At 34.4% G+C, this 23,028-nt stretch overlaps 1 protein-coding gene across 3 annotated transcripts in view; it reads left to right on the plus strand.

The window, feature by feature from the left end:
• The window catches only part of PTPRZ1 (protein tyrosine phosphatase receptor type Z1), a 163,158-nt gene that overhangs the window by 32,926 nt on the left and 107,204 nt on the right, over positions 1-23,028 (plus strand). For all 3 annotated transcript variants that reach the window (XM_082472220.1, XM_082472222.1, XM_082472221.1), the window contains exon 2: positions 19,167-19,232. In XM_082472220.1, coding sequence (XP_082328346.1) covers positions 19,167-19,232 — 66 coding nt within the window. The remainder of the gene's footprint in view (positions 1-19,166; positions 19,233-23,028) is intronic.

The following is a 23,028-nucleotide window of genomic DNA, read 5'->3' on the forward strand; positions in this document are numbered from 1 at the left end:
AATCTAGTAATTGATAGAAGTATTAGATTTTTTAAAAAACCATTCAGGAGAGAGTTTGAAATATATTTCACATATTTATTTTGAGCTGTATCCATCTTATATGAAAATAATGACAAGGCAAAGTTTGCATTTCATTATCAATATTGTTTCCATATCCACTGTTGTTTTAGAGCAGTCAAGTATGGAAAACCAAAACAAGAGATTTTTATAAAGTTGATAATGTGTTTAGCACTGTCTTGTATCACCCTGTATTTATTGACCCTTTTTATTCATTTTTGTGTTAAATATGTATTGAGCACTTATTCTGTGCCTTGTACTAGAGAGGATCTAAGGATTTACTGGTTTCTGCTCTTAAAATGAACCCTGGGACAGCTACATGTAAAAGAATGAAATTAGAATACTCCCTAACACCATACACAAAAATAAACTCAAAATGGATTAAAGACCTAAATGTAAGGCCAGACACTATAAAGCTCTTAGAAGAAAACATAGGCAGAACACTCTATGACATAAATCACAGCAAGATCCTTTTTGACCCACCTCCTAGAGAAATGGAAATAAAAACAAAAATAAACAAATGGGACCTAATGAAACTTAAAAGCTTTTGCACAGCAAAGGAAACCATAAATGAGACGAAAAGACAACCCTCAGAATGGGAGAAAATATTTGCAAATGAAGCAACTGACAATGGATTAATCTCCAAAATTTACAAGCAACTCATGCAGCTCAATATCAAAAAAACAAACAACCCAATCCAAAAATGGGCAGAAGACCTAAATAGACAGTTCTCCAAAGAAGATATACAGATTGCCAACAAACACATGAAAGGATGCTCAACATCATTAATCATTAGAGAAATGCAAATCAAAACTACAATGAGGTATCACCTCACACCAGTCAGAATGGCCATCATCAAAAAATCTACAAACAGTAAATGCTGGAGAGGGTGTGGAGAAAAGGGAACCCTCTTGCACTGTTGGTGGGAATGTAAATTGATACAGCCACTATGGAGAACAGTATGGAGGTTCCTTAAAAAACTAAAAATAGAACTACCATACGACCCAGCAATCCCACTACTGGGCATATGCCCTGAGAAAACCATAATTCAAAAAGAGTCGTGTACCACAGTGTTCATTGCAGCTCTGTTTACAATAGCCAGGACATGGAAGCAACCTAAGTGTCCATCAACAGATGAATGGATAAAGAAGATGTGGCACATATATACAATGGCATATTACTCAGCCATAAAAAGAAATGAAATAGAGTTATTTGTAGTGAGGTGGATGGACCTAGAGACTGTCATACAGAGTGAAGTAAGTCAGAAAGAGAAAAACAAATACTATATGCTAACACATATATATGGAATCTAAAAAAAAAAAAAATGGTTCTGAAGAACCTTGGGGCAGGGCAGGATCAAAGACGCAGACATAGAGAATGGACTTGAGGACACGGGGAGGGGGAAAGGTAAGCTGGGACGAAGTGAGAGAGTGGCATGGACATATATACACTACCAAATGTAAAATAGATAGCTATTGGGAAGCAGCCACATAGCACAGGGAGAGCAGCTTGGTGCTTTGTGACCACCTAGAGGGGTGGGAGGGAGACGCAAGAGGGAGGAGATATGGAGATATATGTATATGTATAGCTGATTCACTTTGTTATAAAGCAGAAACTAACACACCATTGTAAAGGAATTACACTCCAATAAAGATGTTAAAAAAGAATAAAAACTAAAAATGAAGATAAAATGAACCCCGGACAGAAGGGAGTCAGACAAGCCTATATTCACTGAAGGAGAATGACAGCTGCCATACGTAGAAGAATGTATGGATGCAGAAATGCTTAGTGCATTTGGTAAAGATGGGTCAAAGAAAGGGGAAGTTTTAGATTAGCAGGCTTGAGTGAGTTACAAGAGCCTAAGAACACAATCCAGTGTAGAGAGAGAAATTGAACCCCAAGAAATCCTGGAGGAGGTCAGAGGAGCGGAACATGTGGAAACACTTTCTATATGAGACACAAGGGTTGAAAGAGGTCTATGAGTGAAGATAAAAGGTGATTAAAAGGTGGAGCGGAGGGGACTTGCAAATCTTCCTGTGCAGTGGCTTCTGTTTTCTCGGCAGTGGCAGAATGTTGAGTCAGCTCCTAACAATAAATGCAGAGATTTAGCACAATCACCGGTCTGGAAAATGTTGATTACCAGAGAAGGATAAATAAATTGAACGTGGCAGGGAAGAGTCCTCTGAGATTTTAAATCCTAAATTTGTAGTTTATTCACTCAGTGAATATTCATTGAATACCTACGGTGTGCCTAGGTTAATGCTGAGTACACAGCAGAACAAGATAGACACATTTCCAATTCTCAAGGAGTTCGGAGCCTCGCGTAGTAAACAAATATCAAAAAATTATTACACAACTTAATACTCAGTTATACTTGTGAGAAAGAATATGTAAGAGTCATAATGGAAAGGACTTCTTTGAAGAAGTGGTGTTAGGATATCACATGAAGGATGAGAAGGACTGAGCGTGGTAAGGAGGCAGAGAAGGGAATGAGGAGAGATATCCAGGCAGGGAAATGCTGAGCAAAGGCTCTGGGGAGGGAGTTGCTGGAGGGTGGCAGGGCGGGGCTTCCCACCCTTCGTGCTGTGGTGCCTCTAGTGGGTGACAGGTGTGTCCGATATTCATCTGCTCAGCTCTTATGTGGTACCCCAAATTTGGCATATCTCTAGATGTTTTTACATTTCATGTTTACAATCTTTGAATTAATTCGTTTATTTAGCAAGTATGTATTTGATAAAATGATGCTACATTTAACCTGTGCTAATTTTATAAATATCATAAACCAACCAACCGATAGTGTGTAAAATGAAAGTTTACCTTGGGGTTGCTTACAAAGAGATTGGGACGATTCTCTTATCTTAGACGACTGATATGGGAGAAAGTTTTCTCTCATTTCTTTTTAATTGAGTACTGTCAGTACAATAGAATAAGATTGAGAGGAATTTCAAATTATTTAATATTTAACCAAAAGAATTCCTAATGTACTTACACAGACAGATTAAATAAACAATTCAGGAAATCATTCATAAAGTTCAGGCAAAAATAATCCAACTTAGTTTCTGGGGAAAACTGGAACTGTTGCCTGGAATTATCCAACTCCACTGACTATATTTTTTAAATTGCATACTTATCCTCTTTACCTCTATATACGGCACCTGTTTACAGAGAAGCAAAAACCTGGCATTGCTTTTCTTAGCTGTGGTTTGTTACACCTCTGTGAAAGCATATGTGTTTACCACTGTCTTAAATCATCGGTTTGTGGTTGCTTGATGTTATCTGAATTTTTAAAGCATGACTTTTTTAATTTGTGTAGAAAATTTTTTAGCATACTATAAATTTCTGGTAGTGATTTGTATCATCACTTACATAAGAAGTGCATATTGTTTCAGGTCCTAAGTAAGCTACATGCATAGAAAATATCCCACTGCTCGCTCTTCTTGTACCCAAATGTAAACTCCTGGCGACTAGAGAGTGTGAAAGGCATCAAATGTGTGTCCATGGCAATCTGCTGGCTGTGTGCAGGAAGTTACAGTGGCATTAAGCCATGAAAAGGATCAATTGTTTTTGTGAAAAATCCTCAAGATGTGCCTTGAATGCGAAGAATCAAGTTCATTAAAATCGTAAATCATCTATTAATCTTTTTTTTCTGAAATGTCCTGAGTGGTCACTGGTATTTTAAAGAACAAAATGAAAAATACGATTAAAATCAGAACATAAAAGATTGTTGAAGACCATGTAATAAAATCCTCAGTGCTTTTTCTTCTTGAAGAGTTTTTAGTGGATACTTGCTATACCTCTCCTGAGTATGGAGCGGAACACAGTATGAGGTTTATATCTTTCATTCATTTATTCACTTATGTGCCAGGCTGGTTTTACAGATGAAAACGTTCCAGGGTTTTCTGGTTATATCCAAAAGCACTGCTAGGTTTCCCATAAATAATGTGGTGGACTGGGAATTAAGGACGGCATTGTACAAGAGGCTGATTAAACTACATTAATTCTTGTTGGACGTGCCAGGGAAATGGGGATGGGCTTTCTCCCTCTGAGGAGCGATAGATAAGCAAGGCTCACTAGGGCATCTCAATATACTGCACGCATGCTCTTGCTGACTGACAGGGGCTATGTGTGAGATGGGAAAGCCATGGCAGGGCATGGCATTACCACCTACTCCCCGGGCATGGAACACCACCCCAAATCAGCAGGCTATCCCTGCTCAGGGGGGAACAGTGCGTCCCCCAGCTACTGTACTGCCTAGGGGTGTTCAGGTAGAAAGTGAGTGCAGAGCCTTAAGGTTCTAGCTGGGATCTTCTTGGGAAAAGTCTAGCAATGCTCCTCACTCTGACACCAGAGAGGATTCTGGGAATTCTACCCTCACAAGAAACATTTCTTTCATTTAAAGATTACATGAAGCAAAACATCTCAGTTAGTTGGAGGTACATAGATATCAGTTAAAATTAAAAGGGTTGTCAGTTTCTGTAAGATATTTTTCCTGGGGTTAAAAAACAGGTAGTTTAAAATAATGTGTATTTCAGTAGTTAGTATTTTCTTAGCTTGCCAGTGACCTTGAATGACATGTTAAAGCACTTGAGGCATTATGCTTCTAGTTTGTGACCTCCTTGAAGAGGCCCTGTTTTACATTGTGCATCCCTAGTGCATGGAGTTTAATGTGAAGCCACTGACTGTTAAATGAATTCTACTCGAACATTCCATTTGGCACCATTGTGATGCAAGGGCATTCCGCAGAACTGAATTTTTTAAGTAACTAAAATACACCCTTTGAAGCACAAATTATTTATTTTAAAATCTCCCCAGTATTTTGATGAAATCTAAAAAATATAAATGGGTTTTTCTACCTTATTGAAAGTATTTTTCATATAATTTAGCTTTTTAAATGTTATATCAGTATTCTTATCTGAAATAATTTTTTAAAACAGTATTGAAGAATGAGAGCCATTTTTCACATCATTAATAGTTCATAACTATTTTTGAGGTTGTCTTTCTGATTTTTAACGGTGGTTTGGTCAACTTCCTCAACTATCTACTGAAACTTTTTTTTTTTTTTTTTAATTTAATTTAATTTTATTTTATTTTATTTATTTATTTTTGGCTGTGTTGGGTCTTCGTTTCTGTGCAAGGGCTTTCTCTAGTTGCAGCAAGCGGGGGCCACTCTTCATCGCGGTGCACGGGCCTCTCACTATCGCGGCCTCTCTTGTTGGGAGCACAGGCTCCAGACGCGCAGGCTCAGTAGTTGTGGCTCACGGGCCTAGTTGCTCCGCGGCATGTGGGATCTTCCCGGACCAGGGCTCGAACCCGTGTCCCCTGCATTGGCAGGCAGATTCTCAACCATTGTGCCACCAGGGAAGCCCATCTACTGAAACTTTTTGATGGTATTTGAATTTCTGGCCTCAGATTTTCTTCTTTACATTAGACCCAGTTGTCTATATTAGGTCCATTACTGTGACATAGTTTTTGTGACTTACTTTCATCTGGATTCATGATAGTTTCGTGTATGTTGAAGATGCCAAAATCTGAACTTTGGATATTGCTAATGTAATATAAGGGAATTCTATGAACTCATTGGCTTTGAAGCTATTTCTGTAGCTATTCAGCTTTTTAAATGAATCAACTTCAGTTAAATTAAATTAAAATTTGTATATTATTGATAGCCTAGTTCTCCTCTGGATCTTTTCAATTAGATTAAGTATGTTATTGAGTAAAACTGACTATAAAATATAGGTAGAAAATGTGTACTTCTCCTTGTATTGAAATTCAGTGGATGTATTTCTGAAAATATCTTCATGTAAAATGACTTGCCACTCCCCATTTGTTGGCAAATTAAGTTTGTTGTTTTGCAAAGAAGATAAAGAATCAGTGAAATTGCTGAAGTTTGAAAAAAAACAATAGCAGGATGAAACTCTAAATGTGATATATATATTTATAGACTAATAGCTATGTGTGCTTTATCCTAAGCATGTGTTGATAGTGATTGTTATACCCACTCTGTAGATATGGGAATTGAAACTTAGAAAGAAACATTGACTCGCCCAGAGAGCTAGTAAGCAATCCAACAGGCGTTTTAAGCAATATTAATTGGGTAATGTCTCACATGGAACATAACAGAATGGATAGAGAAAGTTCCTGTCCTACACAATGCATTAAATAACCACTGTTCATTCTATAAAAGAATGTGTAAATCAGCTTCAGTTTTCTTCCCAGATGAAAGCATAATTGCTTGTGTTTATAAACACATTCAAATGAATTAATTCATTGGACCCCAAACCCCCTCACCAGTATAGGAGGGACTTATTTTTCAAATAGAGGAACTGAGGCTCTGAGGGGGCAAAGGAGTCTCCTAAAGGTCTACAACTGGAAGTTTAAAAGCCAGGATTTACATTCCTAGCTCTTCTGTCTCCGTCATCTCCGTCTCTAGTTCCAGTCTCTTCCCATTATGATACACAGCCTTTCAAAGTATCACAAATCAAAATTAGCTTTCCTTTTTTTGTGAGCAGCACCCTTGACTGGAGAAGTTGAGCCACTGTAGGAGGCAAGTAGCTGTAAACCATATAATATGAATATGAACTCTTTTAGTGAGATCTTAGCGCTAAATATAAAGACATAACATCTCTAAACATCTAGCCCTTGCCTTTTCGTCCTGTAATCTCTGTTCAGTCAGTATGACCATTTAAAGAATAAATATGGGAAAAGAGAAGAGCATTATTTTTAATCTAAAGTTCACTATTTTTATATTTAAGAGTATCCTTGGGGGGCTGATTTTAGCATTTCTTTTAATCATAGATCTGTTCAGTCACTCCTTTGTTCTTTTGTTGTAGAATTCAAAACATCAATAAAATAGCATTTATTTGAGCACCAAATGGGTATTATGAGATTGTATTTCCAAGGTTAAATCAACATGATTTTGGCTAGACATATGATAGATTATCAGTTAAACATTTTCCACCAAAAATATTTGCCATTAATGAAATCAGTGGGAAAAGCATAAACTTCAGAAAAGTGTGAAGTCACTTAGATGTTTAAAAAGATATTAAAGAAAACATAAGTTCTATCTCAATATCTTATGTCTTCATGATATATTATATATAAATCGCAAGGCCTAAATCCTTTCATAAAAAAACACCTTTTCTTTTCCCTTGAGTTTCAAAGATGCTACCCTTGGTCTGCTGTAAGGTGCTGTTTTTCATTTAACCATCACCACTGTCATATTAGACACTGCAGGAATATGTTAATTATCTTGAGGTGTCCCAGTGGCCCAGTAACTCGAGGGGAAAATGCCAGCAGAATCCTGGTTGCAATCCAGGTTGAAAACACTGCATTAACTTGTTCAGTCTCTTGACATCCTCGCAAACAGAACGATAAACCTGGAGAGAAAACATATTTGTTCCAACTGAGTTAACTATTCCAAAATAAATATATCCAACCCCTGGCCAACCGTTTGTGATTGTGTGTAAAAAGTAACTAATGAGCACTATTCTCTAAGGCTATTAATTATGTACTGAACAGGAATGCTTTTTAGGTACTCTTCCTCTGAGTGCAATAAACCTGGCTTATCTAGGCAACCTAATGAGCATCTTTGAGCATCTGCCACTGCAGAGAGCTTTCAAGTTTCAGGCAGAAGTTAGGAAAAACTTTTGCAACGGTGGGCCAGTAAGACCCACTGCTGTCTTTGGTCAGGATCAGACACCAATGCAAGACTTGAAGATAAGTGTGTTGTGATTGATGATTGAACTGATGTGGGTTCACAGAATGAGCATTATGGAGCCACCAAGTTCCATGGAGAATGTATACATCTACAGTAGAAAGATAAGAGAGTACAACTGGGGTGCTTTGCAAAGAGTAGAGGCATTGTGGGAGGGAATAGAGCTGGGGAGGTGGGATGCATAAAAGTATCAGGCAGAAGAAATCAAATAAAACGATTCTGCTAGCCAGATGGAGCATCTCTGGACTGTACCAATCAATTGAGCCAATAAGGTTTGAGCAGTTTCCACTTACTTCAAATACATTTTATAACAGAGCAAGATAAGATGATGAATGATAATTATCTCTTGGTAGCCCGGTGGCAATGAAACATCTGTACCAATAAAGCAATAGATGTCATCATTTTTATACAATTAAGAGCAAAATCAGTGACTAATATTGGTAGGTGCTTGTTAACAATTGAAAGCCAACTAATTAAGGATGTCATCAAAGCATTTAATTCCTTAAAATTGCTAGTGGGGAAAGTGGCTCTAAAATGAGGAACTTCTTTAAAATGTAAACAATGGGAACTTTTAAATAAATAATGATCTTAAACCCCCTTAAGTCCTTCTGAAACAAAGAAAGCATGAATGTTCTAAAAATCCTGCTTTTTAAAATATATTCATTTTGGAATATAGCTAGGAAATTAGATAAGGATAGCCCCTTTAAGTTTAATTAAAATTAAATATTATGTTTTTCAGTGTTCACATTGTTCTTGTGGGACTCAGTTCAACATTTGAATACAGGGTTTTGTATTTTCCATCTGCACTGTGTCCATACTTATCTTTAAGACTAAAGAATACTTTAGGCTAAAAATCAAACAGCAACAGTAAACAAATGAATAATTTTGTGACTGAACAAGCACATGCTATCATGCTGTGCTCATGATATATCACTTTTTTTTTTTTTTTTTTTTGCTTCACTATTGAAAGGAAAAACTAAATACTTGAAAAATAAATTCAGGAAATGATGTGAGTTGAAAACACATTTTTTACAAAGAACTCAAAATGGTTTAATATATGCCATATCTTTTGTTGTAGCATCCTTGTTAATAAACAGGAGATACCTTTTTCTATTTTACAATTGTAGAAATACAAGCAAAGACATGTGACTCTTCCAAGGTCAGGACTCAAAGGGAAAGCCTATATTTCTAACCCTAAGAATTAGTGAAAAGAGGCACAAAATATTGATATATGTTTATAGTTTAAATTAGGTAGGTCTACAGTGTACTCACTGTGGTTTCTTTTTGAAATATTGCCCAAGCCTAAGCAGACTTAATGTGACTTACTAAGTTTATAAAATATATTGACAAAAATATTTTAAATCATTATAATATCAAAAATATTTTAAATATCAAAAATATTTTCAATCATTAAAAATCCATTGAAAATATTTGTCTTTTATTATAATGAATATGCTTCTCATGAATAAAAGCTTTCCATTTTTCTAGGAAAAAGTGAAAAATGAAAAACATGACAAAAATGAATTTTTAGTCAATATTCTGGAAAGAAGTCAAGAAAATCTTTCTGCCTTGCCCAGACATAACTACATGGTGAATCAGTCAACACACTGGCAGCAGTTTTAACATATGATCCACACCTATTTCTGAAGAGGTTGCCATCTCCAAGTTGCCAGATTTTCCCACTTAATGGATAGATTCTTATGTTTGGACATAATTTTATCTAAGCGAAAGGTATTATTAGAAGTAAGACACAAATTAAAATAAGGCTGTTTCAAGGTCTACCCAAAAATAAATGATCCAGTCAACGTGATCATTATGGCCAATAAGATGATCTGTGAGTTACTGCATTGCTATTTTGCTATGGCTCTTGGTTTTAGTTTTCTTGGTAGCTGAAGTGCTCAGATTGCTTGCCATGTGTAGACTTGGCTATGATTTCCTAAACTTAACTTAAACATGCGGTTAACGCTAGCTAATGCATGCAGGCTCTTGTGAGTAAGGAGAAGATTTTATTGTAAAATCCAAAATAAGCAGTGAAAAATGGGTTTCAAGCTTTTTTTTACCCAGTCTTCAAAGCATAGTTATATATTTGTCTCTAACCTATTTGGCTGTAGAATCAGAGATACTGTTTCAGAAGTGCATATACACTTTAAATTTTTAAAATATTCACTCATACAAACTCATAAAATACATGGAAAGCATAAGAACATATAAAAAAGTAAAAATCACTCCCAATGGCAACGCATGAGGAAATTTACATTTCTGAATATTATGTGATATTCTCAAAATTGCATCATAACTTGATAATGTTTTATACCATGTACATTTCTTCACATCAATAAATTTTTTTGAAACTTAATTTTAATGGATTCACATCATTTCACATTATGAACATTTAAATTTCCCCCACTTTTTGAACATAAACATATTTTCCAATTGTTCACTGTTAGTTTCAGTGCTGTAAACATCTTGGTACATGGCACTTTGTTCTCATCTCTGTTAATCTTTTAAAATATATTCCTTGGAATGGAATTACTGTCTCAAAGAATATGAAGTATTTTAAGAATCTTGTTAACGCTTGCCAGCTTACTTTCCATAAAGTTTATACTAGTTCATACTTCCACCTGTACGTAAAAGAACATCTTAAGATATTTTGGGCATCATTGAATATTTAAAAAATTAAAATAATATACCTTTGACAATTTTATAGCTGGAAAAATGATATCAGTGTTATTTTAATTTCTGTTTCTTTTATACCTACTGAAGTCTAATAGTTCTTTATAGCTTTATTATTTTTGCATTTTAAAAACTTCTCTGTTCATATATTTGCCTTTATTGATTTGTAAGAATTCTATATGTTTGAAATATATCATTATATTTGTTCAATGTGTTTTAGCAGTTACCAATAGCTTAATATTTGTAATTTGCATTTCGCTAAACATTTTTCTGTACAAGTTTTGAATGTTATGTAATCAAAGCTGTGACTATTTCTTTATGATTTATTTTTTCCTGCATAGAAAGGCCTTCCCCATCTTATAATAAATTAAATATTCACTTACTTTTTTAAATAGTTTTTATATAACCTTTTTTAATCATTCTTTAATCCACTTGAAATGTATTTTGGTCTATGTGTGAAGTGTGATTTAACTTCTTTTTCCAAAAAGCCAGTGTTCCCAATATAGGTTGAACTTTCATACTTTTCTTATCTGATGTTTCTTTATCATGAATTAAACTTGTATCTATACTGAGTCCAATTTTAGTGCCATATGCTTTGTTCTATTGATCAGCCTGTCAATTTATCTTTTAGTAACTGGTTAACCAAGCCCCCATTATTTCTCCCTTTTTCTTACCAATTATTATTTTCCCTTTATATTTCTAAATGAACTTTAGAATAATTTGTCAGTTAAAAATACCCCATTGAGACCTGAACTGTTTATTAATATGGAAACAGCTGATAATTTACCCAAATTCAATGTTCCCATTTAACAATGTAGTAAGTCTCTTAATTTATTCACATTTTTTATATTAATAATAGTTCATCTCTTTATGCAATTTTTGGTGTTTTATGCTTTTCATGGTAGATGTGAATGGAATCCCATTGTATTCTCTACTTGGCTATTTTAAGATGTCAATTGTCCAGAATTTCCCGACCAATCCTAATCCTAAGGCAACATAGCAGGCGTTCTTGCTCTACACCTGATTTCAGTAAGAGCACACGGGCATAAGACTTCACAACAGAACCATTATTTAGATTGTTGAATAATAACACATTATTATTGTACAGATAATAGTATGAAAGTATATAATGGCATAATAATATAATAATACATAACACAAGTATAGTAACATTATATTTTGTAATTTGATGAATTCCATGCTTTCTTCCCACTTTCATATGCTTTTCTTATACAGATTTGGTTCTTTTCCCACTTTTAATATTATTTTTAGCTTCTTCTATTAGTTATTTTTACACATGTTATTTCTGTCTCTGCTCCCATTATCACTGTTCCATCAACAATTGAGTTTTTCTCTTAAGGCAGAATAAATTCACTGTTAATTATGGAAACAAGGTAGCTATAATGTTTGTAGCACTGTACAATAACAATGAGTTTCTTCCATTTTAGTGTCTTCTTGGTGTTGTAGAAGAAGATTGACAGGGGAAAAAAAGTGGCAGTTAATTTCCTAAAGATTTTATTTTATACAGAAAGTTCAAAGTAGCTTAATTTCATCACTCATGTCATTTAAGCCCAAGGAATAAATTTTCCAAAGCTAAAACAACTTTTTATTTTAATATCCAAAGAGTAGAAGAATGCTTCAGGTGAACTATTATGGTGCTATAAAACCATATTTATTACTTGGGAAGTGATTTATTATTATGTAGAAAAAGCAAGTCACCAAATAATGAAATAGTGTAATTCAATTAATGTAAAGTATAAAATTATTATATTGCATAGTATAATGCCTAGAAAAACATATACATGCATGAAATTGTAAATACTAGTTTCTGTAGGAGATGGGATTATAAGTGATTTTTAAAATTATTTTTGCTTATCTTTATTTTTTTAAGCTATCTGAAACAGGTATTATTACTTATGTGGTAAAGATAAAATTATGAACATGTTTTCAACAGTAAATACCTCAACTTTATAAATGTAGATAAATCACATTAGATTAAACGCGTTTATCTAAGTGTAAGAAAATACTCTGGTGACTTTCCAAGACAAGCCTGTGAATATTTTGAGCTTTCATTGAATAGGTTTGGTAGACATATTGTCAAGGTACAAACTCTCTCTGGGAAAGCATACACAGTCCTCAGTGTCTAAGGAACAATAAGATCTAATTGTTCACCTCCAAACTCTTCCCTAAGTCCTATGAGAAATATGTATTTCATTGGATGTCTGACTACCAAAGCAAGCATATGGAAGAAATGGCTCCCTCTGTTCTTTACCTTATCCATTATGTTCAATCTTTCCATCTCCTTTTACAGTTTTACCATTCGATTTTTTTTAGTATAGTGCCTCAAGGATCTACTTTTTCATCTCTTTAACCTTATCATTAAATAAAGAGGTCACCTGTACTCTAATAACTCATTTTTCCAGAATTCCTATCTTTAACTGTACGAATTCATGTGCCCTCCTATTTGGTGATAAGTTGCAATTTAAGTTTTGAAATTGTAAAAAGTACTTGTATTTTTCAACCTCTGCAGAGGGGAGAAAACTAATGGTATTCTTTTTTTCTAACCCTGGAAAGCAGTTCAAATTGGAAGACAAATGGTTTGGGGGAAAATAATATATGTGTGTTTTTTAAAGTTACATCTGAATTACCATAATTAACTAAATTATGTTTCACAAATGTCTCTGCATATATACTGGATACAAGTTTATATTCCAGATAGGTAAAGATGGGGTATGTGCTAACACAATTTGACAGCAAACACTGAATGACAGGAAAATGCACAGATAAAATCTGCCATGTATGATATTATGATATTATAGACTCTATACTATACTCATGGGCAGATTTCATTTTACTTGGAAAGTTTGCCTCAGTTGGCTAATCAAGGTTTTGGTTTAGATCACTTGGGTCATAAACTCAGCTTTCTTATCAAACAAAGATATTTACAATAGAGTATCTGAAGAAATAAAGGACTTTTGTAACCAGATGATGTGTTCACAGGTGTTCATTAATCAAAAGCTGATTCTCTCCTTAAAGGAACTCATTTCTGATTTTATTTTTTTCTTCTCTGAGAGGGGACTGCTATTATTTTGTTTCAGTAATTGATAGTTATGACTACTGTAACCATCAACCTTTTTTATCACTGCCACTTCAGCCTTATGCATGTCTGACTGTCAAATGATTTAGGGGATGGTAATAATCACTCTGATAATTCTAGTCTGTTTCCAGGGTTTTCCAGGTTCTTCTCTAAGTGGTCACCAGCCACTTACCTTTCTTCTCCCACTCCCCGCCACCTCTTTCACTTCAATTAGAAATATTTGTTTGTTTGTGGGTTTATTTATTTACTATTTTTCTTTAAAATATGCTCAGTATACAAAATGTATTCAACACTTTTTAAGTCAGCTCAGCAGATTATCTCTTTCCCGCTTTTAAAAGAAATCTAGATAAGAGGAGAGAATAGGATGAAAACAAAAAGTGAAAATTGATGTGACCCTTGTATCATGGAGAGCCATAACCAAGTCACTAGTAAATCCCTAGTGACCTACACAGACCCTATAGGAGAGCCCAGCTGGCTTCCCAATTCTTTGGTTCCATGATTTGCCCAATGCCCTTCCTCTACCTGAGACATTTTAGACCTTCTCCCCAAGTCTTCCCTCAATCAAAGTCTATACTCAAAGGCTTTAAGGATTCATCTATAATTCTACTCCTTCTTCTCTGCCTTTCCAGATTTCTTCCATCAACTGACTTCCTTTTCCCCTCCTCTGAAGTTCCTTAGTGATATTTTTAAAGGATGTGAAATATGCAAGTATCATTTATCTTGGAAAAGTCTACTTTGAGAAATCTAGCTTTAGGATCCCAGTCTTCAAATTTATAACTGTGGCTATTTTCTTCCTGAAGTTTCTTTTTCTGAGGACCACTCTATTTCTTCTCTGTCATATATTTGGCCTCTTAATAGCATTAAAATATGTGTGTGTGTGTGTGTGTGTGTGTGTGTGTGTGTGTGTGTGTGTGTGTGTGTGTGTGTGTATTTTGTCAGAGCACTGCTGCTAGATTATATGGTAGAATACAGGTGATGAATTATTGATCAACATAAAGCAGAGACTTTCTTTAGGCATTTAGGGCAAAATCAGAGGCATTTGTATAATTCAGAATATTTATAATGATATTTTTAGTAGAAAATGAGCAAAATGATTTTTTTTTTTGGTTTAAAAAGCATGAGCAAAAAATGCTAAATTTATCTACATCATCCATGTGGTGGTTATCAAAACTTTGGTTTCCATTTGAGTGTAAAGAAAAATAAAGGAATATGTGGCATATACATGTTTGCAAATAAGTAGGTGCTCAAGGTAAGTACAGGATGGAATAGATTGAAACAGAGACATTTAAGGTTACCTAAAATAGTATAAACCAAATTTCTCTCAACTTTGGTAGCCACTTCATGAAGAATAATTTTTCAGGACAAATTTTAGAGTTACCTTTTAAAAAGGTATACTGATGTATATGTTCTTATTGTGTATCATGTGTACAATTCATTCCTGAAATTTATTCTTAGTTTTATCCCTACAAAACACTCACACCAAAGCAGACCTGGAAAATACTTTTGAACAGAGAGAAACAAAATATAAAAACTAAAGAAACTAAAATCCACAGAAACAAAAAAATTCTATATTTCATTATTTTAATTGATTTTAAAATGTGTAAGCACTTTGATAGATTCTACTTTATATAGGATTTACTGGTTTTCAAAGAGTATAATGCAACAAAAAAAGTGAACCTAGATTCTTTTTTTCTTGTTCATTGGAGCTATCACATCTCATCTATCAGATCTCTAAGTAGAATTTTAAAAGTGGGGTACTCTCTCACGCCCAAGGACTATGAAATTAGCATATGAATGTGTAACGGATTATTTGAAGTAATAATTAAGGGAACAATACAAAAAGAAACTGAAGAGAGCTACCAACACCTGGGAATCTTGTATTGAAAAAAGCTTTCTTAACGTAAGTAATTAAAAACCAAGCACAAATGCTGATTGTGTAACAATAAAGCCCTACAAGGAGAGCTAAATCTGCTGATATTTTGCTGTCATCCTTTAGCCTGAATCATTAAAACAAGAGCTTACTGTTTTATCTGTTTCAACAGAATACTTGTTCAATGTAAGTTTTGTGTGGTATTTGATCTTCTGAAATCATCAAAATGCACTTATGTGACAAAAATGTCTTTACATTTTAAAAATATTTATATTCAAAACATAAAAGATGACAAAAAATCTTTTCCCTGTGGTCAGTGCAAAGTTTCAGAGGAAAATTCCAACTGATGGTCAGGTCAGATTAGGTATACAGTCAATTCTCTATAATTTTTTTTTTTTTTGATGTGGACCATTTTTAAAATCTGTGTTGAATTTGTTACACTATTCCTTCCATTTTTCTTATGTTTTGGTTTTTTGGCCCCATGGCATGTGGGATATTAGCTCTCCGACCAGAGATGGAACCCTCACCCCCTGCATTGGAAGGCGAAATCTTAATCACTAGACCCCAGGGAAGTCCCAATTCTCTATAATTTATTTGTCTAAGTAATTCCTGCTGGTAAAGTTCAACCCCAGTGTATTGTTTTGTTTTATTTTGTTTCTCTTGAAGAGGTTCCTACTCAAGCAGAGCACTTAAGAGAGTAACCAATAGCTCAGGATTGTTAGGAATCCTTGATATTGTGGAAGACTTAGTGAGTACGAGGCAGAAGCCATGGATTATTGATTCTGTTTTTGTCACTTTCTGCCTGTACAAACCACTTACATTTCCTTGGGAAAAATTACCTTATCTCTAAAACAAGAATTGTTTTTTTGTAGTCTGTTAAAGTCTGGATCAAATGACCTTTGAGGCCCTAATTGTATATATTCCTTGATCATGAAAAAACACTTGTCCCCAGAATTTAACCTTAAATGACTACCATTTTATGGTACAACTCTATTTAAAAAATAAATTATGAATGACTACCATTTTATGGTACAACTCTATTTAAAAAATAAATTATGAACCTAATGATTATTTTTTAAGTAGAAAAGCAAATATATGCATGAATATTCAAAGCAGCATTATTCATGATAGCCCCAAAGAGGATACAACCCAACTATCCCTCAGTTGATGAGTGGTTAAAAGAAATGTGGCATAGCCAGCGTCAAAACAAAAATTACAGCATACAAAATTAAACAGGCAAGGAAAACTTTCTTCATGGCTATTGCAGTAGGGGAGAGAAGGCAGAATCAAGTCTGAGCTCATCTCTGATGAGGCAGAGGGGGTAAGGTTTTTTACGAGCTAGGTTGAGCCCCAGTGTAAAAGTAATGCAGGACATGAGAGGAAGTCATAGGCCATCTGCATTTGCTAATTGTCTCTATTCAAAGGAAAAATAAGCTCATATCATTATGACAGGAGGTAGTTTTTGCAACTTGGAGCAAGACGCCTCTCTGGAAGTTAGGCTCCTACCCTCCCACAGAAAATGGAAGATAAGGGTGCTTATTTCCTTCAATGGTTACATTTCAGAGAGACAATTCCCATATTCTTGAGAAGTACAGTCCTAGTTGTAAAATTGGCATGTGGCTAATAAAAAAGATTTACATCTTAAAGGAACAGAGAGAAAATTTATAAGTTTTCTAAACTGAATGCTGGAAGAAAAGGGAGGTCAAGAGCCTAGAGCTAGGAAGTAGTCTGTCTAAAGTTTAGTCAAGCTGAGGGGAACTTTAAGGCCATCTTGGTCACCGTACAATAGAGTACTATTAGACAATAAAAAGGAATGAAGTACTGATATATCCTACAACATGGAAACGTTAATTATGCAAAGTTAAAGAAGCCAGTCACAAAAGGCCATGTATTGTGTGATCCTGTTTTTAAAAATATCTAGAATATCCAAATCTATAAAGTAGTTTAGTGAAGGTAGAGATGAGGTAGGGGGTGGCAGCTAAAGGGTATGGGGTTTCTTTTTGGGATAATGAAGATGTTCTAAAATTGTTTGTAGTGATGATTGCACAACTCTGTGAATATACAAAATGCCATTAAATTTCATGGGTGAATTGTAAGATGTGTAAATCACATTTCAGTAAAGCTATTATAAAAACAAATATTTGTTAAAATGTGCTCCACGGCCAGTAGAATATTTACCTATATTTATGGGTAATGAAACTTTTAAAACAATTTTTTTTGTTTTCTCCAAGCTAGGTTTTGGTTTTGAATAATCTGTGGATTCAGAATGTGTATTTCTGGAAGCTGGCCTGCTTTTAAGTTTTTATAAAATATTTTAGTATGTATTACCATGTTCTACTAATCAGATTGTATATAACATGGGAGAGAAAAATAATTTCTGAAATGTCCTGGAGATATTTGCCTCCTTGAAATTGGGAGCTGTCAATAAAGAAAAACACACCTGTGTAGAGAGAATAAGAGGAAATAGAGTCTGTCTTCGCAGCTGATGAGAAAGATCTATCTATCTATCTATCTATATAATATGTATATATGTATATGGTATGGTATGGTATAAATAAATCCTCACATTCAAATGAGAGCTATATTGACAGAACCCCAATTTATGAATAAGTAATGTTCCACATGTTCATTTGTAAACTAGCTATTTGTAGCCTTTTCTTCTCTTTCTTTTTTCTTTTTTTTGGCCACATCATGCAGCTTGCAGGATCTCAGTTCCCAAGCAGGGACTGAACTCGGGCCACAGCAGTGAAAGCCGGGATTTCTAACCACTAGGCCACCAGGGACCTCCTGTAGCCTTTTCTACAGAAATAGTTTTGTCAACACTGATCAGGTTCCAAACCTAGTTCACAGAGATTTATTTTGCCCACAGTGTAGCTGAAATGGAGTACGAGGGTTAACACAGGCTGGGATAAAGGGGACAATAGCACGATGGCACGGGAAGGAGGAGGGCGAATCATAACATCCCTGTTTCTTGGGTACAGGAATGACCCCAGGCAAAATTTTGAATTGTGTGGAGTGAGACTTTGCCTTCCATCCATTTTCTTTTCTGTACCCCTTGTCCCATGTTCAAGATGTAGAGCCTCTATCTCTAGGTCATGAGGCATCCACTGCTTTTATGGTACTCCAAGCTTCCCACCGTATTACCTCATCAGGCGTCTCTGTTCCTCCAAGACACAAATTCACCTACACCGTCTAACACAACCTTTCTCCCAGCCAACATACACACACACATTTAAATTTCCATTTCTTCAAGGCAGCTGATTTTGTTTTGCATTGTAGGGAAGTAAATTTTGAAAACGTGGTAACCTCTGGATCTCCTAGAAGCATTTACAGATAAAACTTGGGTTGTAACCTTAAAAGTATCTCTAATCTATAGGATTTCAAGTATTCAACTTAGGGAATGGTAAGAAAAGTCTGAAGATAGGACAAGCTGTCCTTTCTGACCCCAGTCTCACTTTGGGATGAAACCCTCTGGGTTGCTCCTGCTTTTCACAGAATATTTTCTTTGTCTCTGTCTGAACTTTAGCAGTTTTTAAATGTGCCCTGCTAAAACTCACACTAATTACCAGAGCATGGACAGTGGAGTCTATAATGGTGGCAGTTGGAATTGGGAGGAGACATTGGGAAGGTGACATAGAAAAGAGTAATCAAGGACCATTTATGGTATGAATGATGCTTTGGGCATCTTACATTTTTTTAAATTTGCACACATATATTTTTCTATGCATTGATCAATTGGTTTTTCTTGGTTGTAGATTGGGCTTATGGATACTACAGACAACAGAGAAAACTTGTTGAAGAGATTGGCTGGTCCTATACAGGTAAATATATTAGAATATAATGAAATTCAATGGAAATTTTTATTGTTTTTGTATCTGTTTTTATATGTAAAAGAAAACTTTGTAGCTCCACACATCATTTTAACTAAGCTACATGGGTATGCAATTAATCACTAAAAATATATCATATGCAAAATGATTTCTAGTGATTTTCCATTAGCAAGTTGGTAGTGTAGAGTATATTGATCTCAGACAGAGCTAGATTTGAATCTCAGATCCACACTAGCTATGTCTCCTTGGGAAAAATGCATAACCTAATTGAGGTTCAGTTTTTTCATCTGTGAAATGGAGGGTTTTTCTGAGCATTAAATGAGATAAATGGAGTTAGCACAGAGCCTCCTTGTAAATAGAAAATTCTCAATAAATGTTATGATCACAGTTGTTGTTATGATCAATATTAACAAATATTGACGGGAATTTTGCTTTCAAAAGGGGTTTCCTTTTGAATTACTGTGCTGAGTTAATTGGAATCAGGGTCTAACGTGATTTTGTATGATTACCAGATGTGGCTTTGAGCATCATGTGTAGCTGAAGTTGGCTTAAAATAGTTACATCCAGAAATCCTGATCAGAAACCTTAGGAAAGAAGAGAAGCTCTAGGCCTGATCAGATGAGCCTGGATGGAACCTAGAGGGAACATGACATGCCTCATGACCATCTGAGATAAAGCTGAGTAGTAGAGTTGGGTACTCATTAGAAATAAGATTGGGTTGATAAGTTAGGATCAAATTAAAAGGGCTTCAACAAGAGCCTAGCCAATTTGGACTTTACTTTATAGGTGAAGGGCAGAAGCATGATGAATTTTGTAGCAAGGCATGCATTTTCTTTCTTTTTTTATTCTTACTTTAGAAGTAGAAACTTAAAAAAAAAAAAAATTCAAACACAAAGAAGAACATAAAAATCACTTTTTACTCCCACCAGGTACATCCACTAGAAAATTTGGTATATTCTTTTCAGGCCAGTTTTTATTATATTATGTTTATATATATTTTTACATAGAGTTTTGCATCCAATTTATTCTGGAAATTAGTTTTGAGCAGTGACAATTCCTGTTGATCCTCGTACTTAATAGTCCATTGAATAAATGTTTCATTTTTAATCATCCAATTCAAGCTATTCACTGTTTAAAGAAATGGTGGCAAATAGATGAATAGATATGTCTATATTTTTATCATTTTTTTATTAGACAATCCTTGGTATACCATTATTGAGTAGAAGAAAATAAATACTTTCAAAATTCTTGATACACATGACCTAATTGCTTTCTAGAGAGCATATATATGCTTACATATAGTATAAGTAAGTGACGACCCCGCTGAATAAATCAGGATTTAATGACTGTCATTTTGAAAATCTTCACCAATTTGACATGTTTAAAAAATGACATTTTGTCTTAATTTGTTCTGTTTGATTACTGTTGAAGTCAGGATTTTAATTTGTATTAGTCATTTGTATCACCTTTTCTATGAAATAAGTTAAATTAGAACATGGAAAATAATCAAGATATCCATCAAAGCAGGAAAAATTGAACAAATTAAGGCATATCTAGCCTGTGGATTACTGTGCAGATGGGCATGTGGTTGTTCTGTATGATATTGTATAGAAAGACTTGCTCTTAATTTACCCATTTATAATTATGACCTATATATCTAACGAATTCTGCCTTATTATTTTTAATTTTTTTAATCTTGAGAAATATATAAAAACAAAGATTCTCCATAACTCTAGGCCATTTTTAATTATTTAATTATTCTTTTTTAAAAATTTTGTTTATGTTTTGGTCTTATGTACTTAATGTAATGAACATCCTCAAATTCTGTTTACTTGAGCAATTTTTTTTCAGAAAAAAATGGACTTTAACAAAAAGAGAGTTGTTGGATCAAAGTGCCTACTGTTTTTAATATTAATATATATGGTCAAATAAGTATGGTCAAATTTTAGAAAATTGTGTTAATTTATCCATTTCCCCACATTTTTACTCACACTAATTTTAAAAATCTGATCAACTTGTTTGACAAAAAGTAAAATCCAATTTTTAATTTGCTTTTATCTAATTACTTAATTTCTTAAATTACCCCAAATAACAGGGTTTAGGTTAGGATTTTGGGAGGACATATGGTAAATAAATACTACCTGAAGTAATGGTTAAGTGAATAAGAATGGTACACCTAAGTACTATAAAAAAATGAACAATCCATTTATTTACCCTAAATAATTTCACTTTTGTTTTCAGTAAAAGTGTGTGTTGCATTCTACTTGAATAAATTTGTGTCTTAGTTTCTCTGGATTTAATTACAGGTTCTGGACCAATTTTTCTCTATTATGTACATAACTCATACAACCTAAAGATTTTAAACTAAGTTATTTCGAGTAAAAGGTATCTTTTAAGTATCTTTATATTATATTTAAGGTTTTTTTTAAGTATTTAAGGATTTAAACATAAGAGAAAAAATACTTTCCTTTAGTCTGACCTTATTAAAATAATACTAGAGCTATAAATATTAACAATAAAACAATCCTTAAATAAGAACAAAGAAATAATATATAACTGTTGTAGAAAACTTGATACATAAAGATGTTCATAGAATAAAAATCAGCTGGTTTAGTTTTGTTAACATCTACCTTCCTAGTTTGAGGGGGAACTAAAAGCAGATTATTTTACTTTAACTGATGAACTTTTAAACAGAGAACTCATATATTTACAAATGAAAAACAAGCTTTAATGCATCCTTCATTGTCCCTAAACCTAGAATCAGAAAATGGAGGACCTGTAGCCTAGGGAGAGAGAGGGTCACAGTTCTCATCACCCCAAGCAAGGGCAGGTGTATGAGGGGTAATGCTGCCTGTTTCCAGCAGCCTGAGGTCCTTGAGGTTCCTGAAGGTGCCTCCTCAGGGCAGGAGAAGACAAGAAGATGGCAGTTTTACCAGTAGCTTCTGGCAAATACCACCATGCATATATTGTTATCTTAGGAGGCAGCCACAGAGCTCTTCCTTTTAATGGGCTAATTGCATGTAGACGTGGCACCTGAAGAGTGGCCAGTCTTTCATGGATGGATCTATGCATAAACAATGCACAGTTCTTTGTTTTATAATCCAGTTGCATCATCCTGGTCATAACTTAAGGCCTATTGGCTTTAGCTCCTTTAAGAGACAGTCTGGTGATCAAAGGGATAGATTCATTAAAAAGTGTCATTTGCTATGGGAGGAGGGGTGGTAGGTCTCAAAAGGGAATGTTCCAGAGTTGAGGTTGAGGGTGGAAGCTTACCAGAGGATCCTAGGAAGAGATTAGAAAGAGTTTCAGCTGAGGACATTTTATAGCTGCTTAGCTCAAGCTGAGTGTGGATTGATTATTTTGTCTGAATTCCTAGAGCGTCAAAAAGAAAACAAACTAAAGCCTTTATCTAAATAAACATATCTCTCCCAAGCAAATCACACCAAAGCCAAGCATTTTAAATGTGGATTATTCACTATTAAGTATATTACCTCAAATGTAGATAAAGGTTGGTAGTCTTTTCAATTTCTATGATTATTATTCCACCTGGAAAATGAAAAACTATATGTGCTAACTGTGTAAAATTTCAGGATAAATTAATTTTAAGATTCTTAAATTTAAGTAATTGATGAATGGCTGAAGTAAATTGGTTTTGACCACACATAGTCCTAGTTTTGTTCACAGCAGCTTATCTTGTTGAGCTACTTGTCAGATTAGCTGCAATCTCAGAAGAAAAGACCTACCCTTGAATGTTTGTATATATAGAATTCTATTCATAAAAATTACT

The sequence above is a fragment of the Balaenoptera physalus genome (assembly GCF_965194825.1).
Source record: "Balaenoptera physalus genome assembly, chromosome: 8".
Taxonomy (NCBI): domain Eukaryota; kingdom Metazoa; phylum Chordata; class Mammalia; order Artiodactyla; family Balaenopteridae; genus Balaenoptera; species Balaenoptera physalus.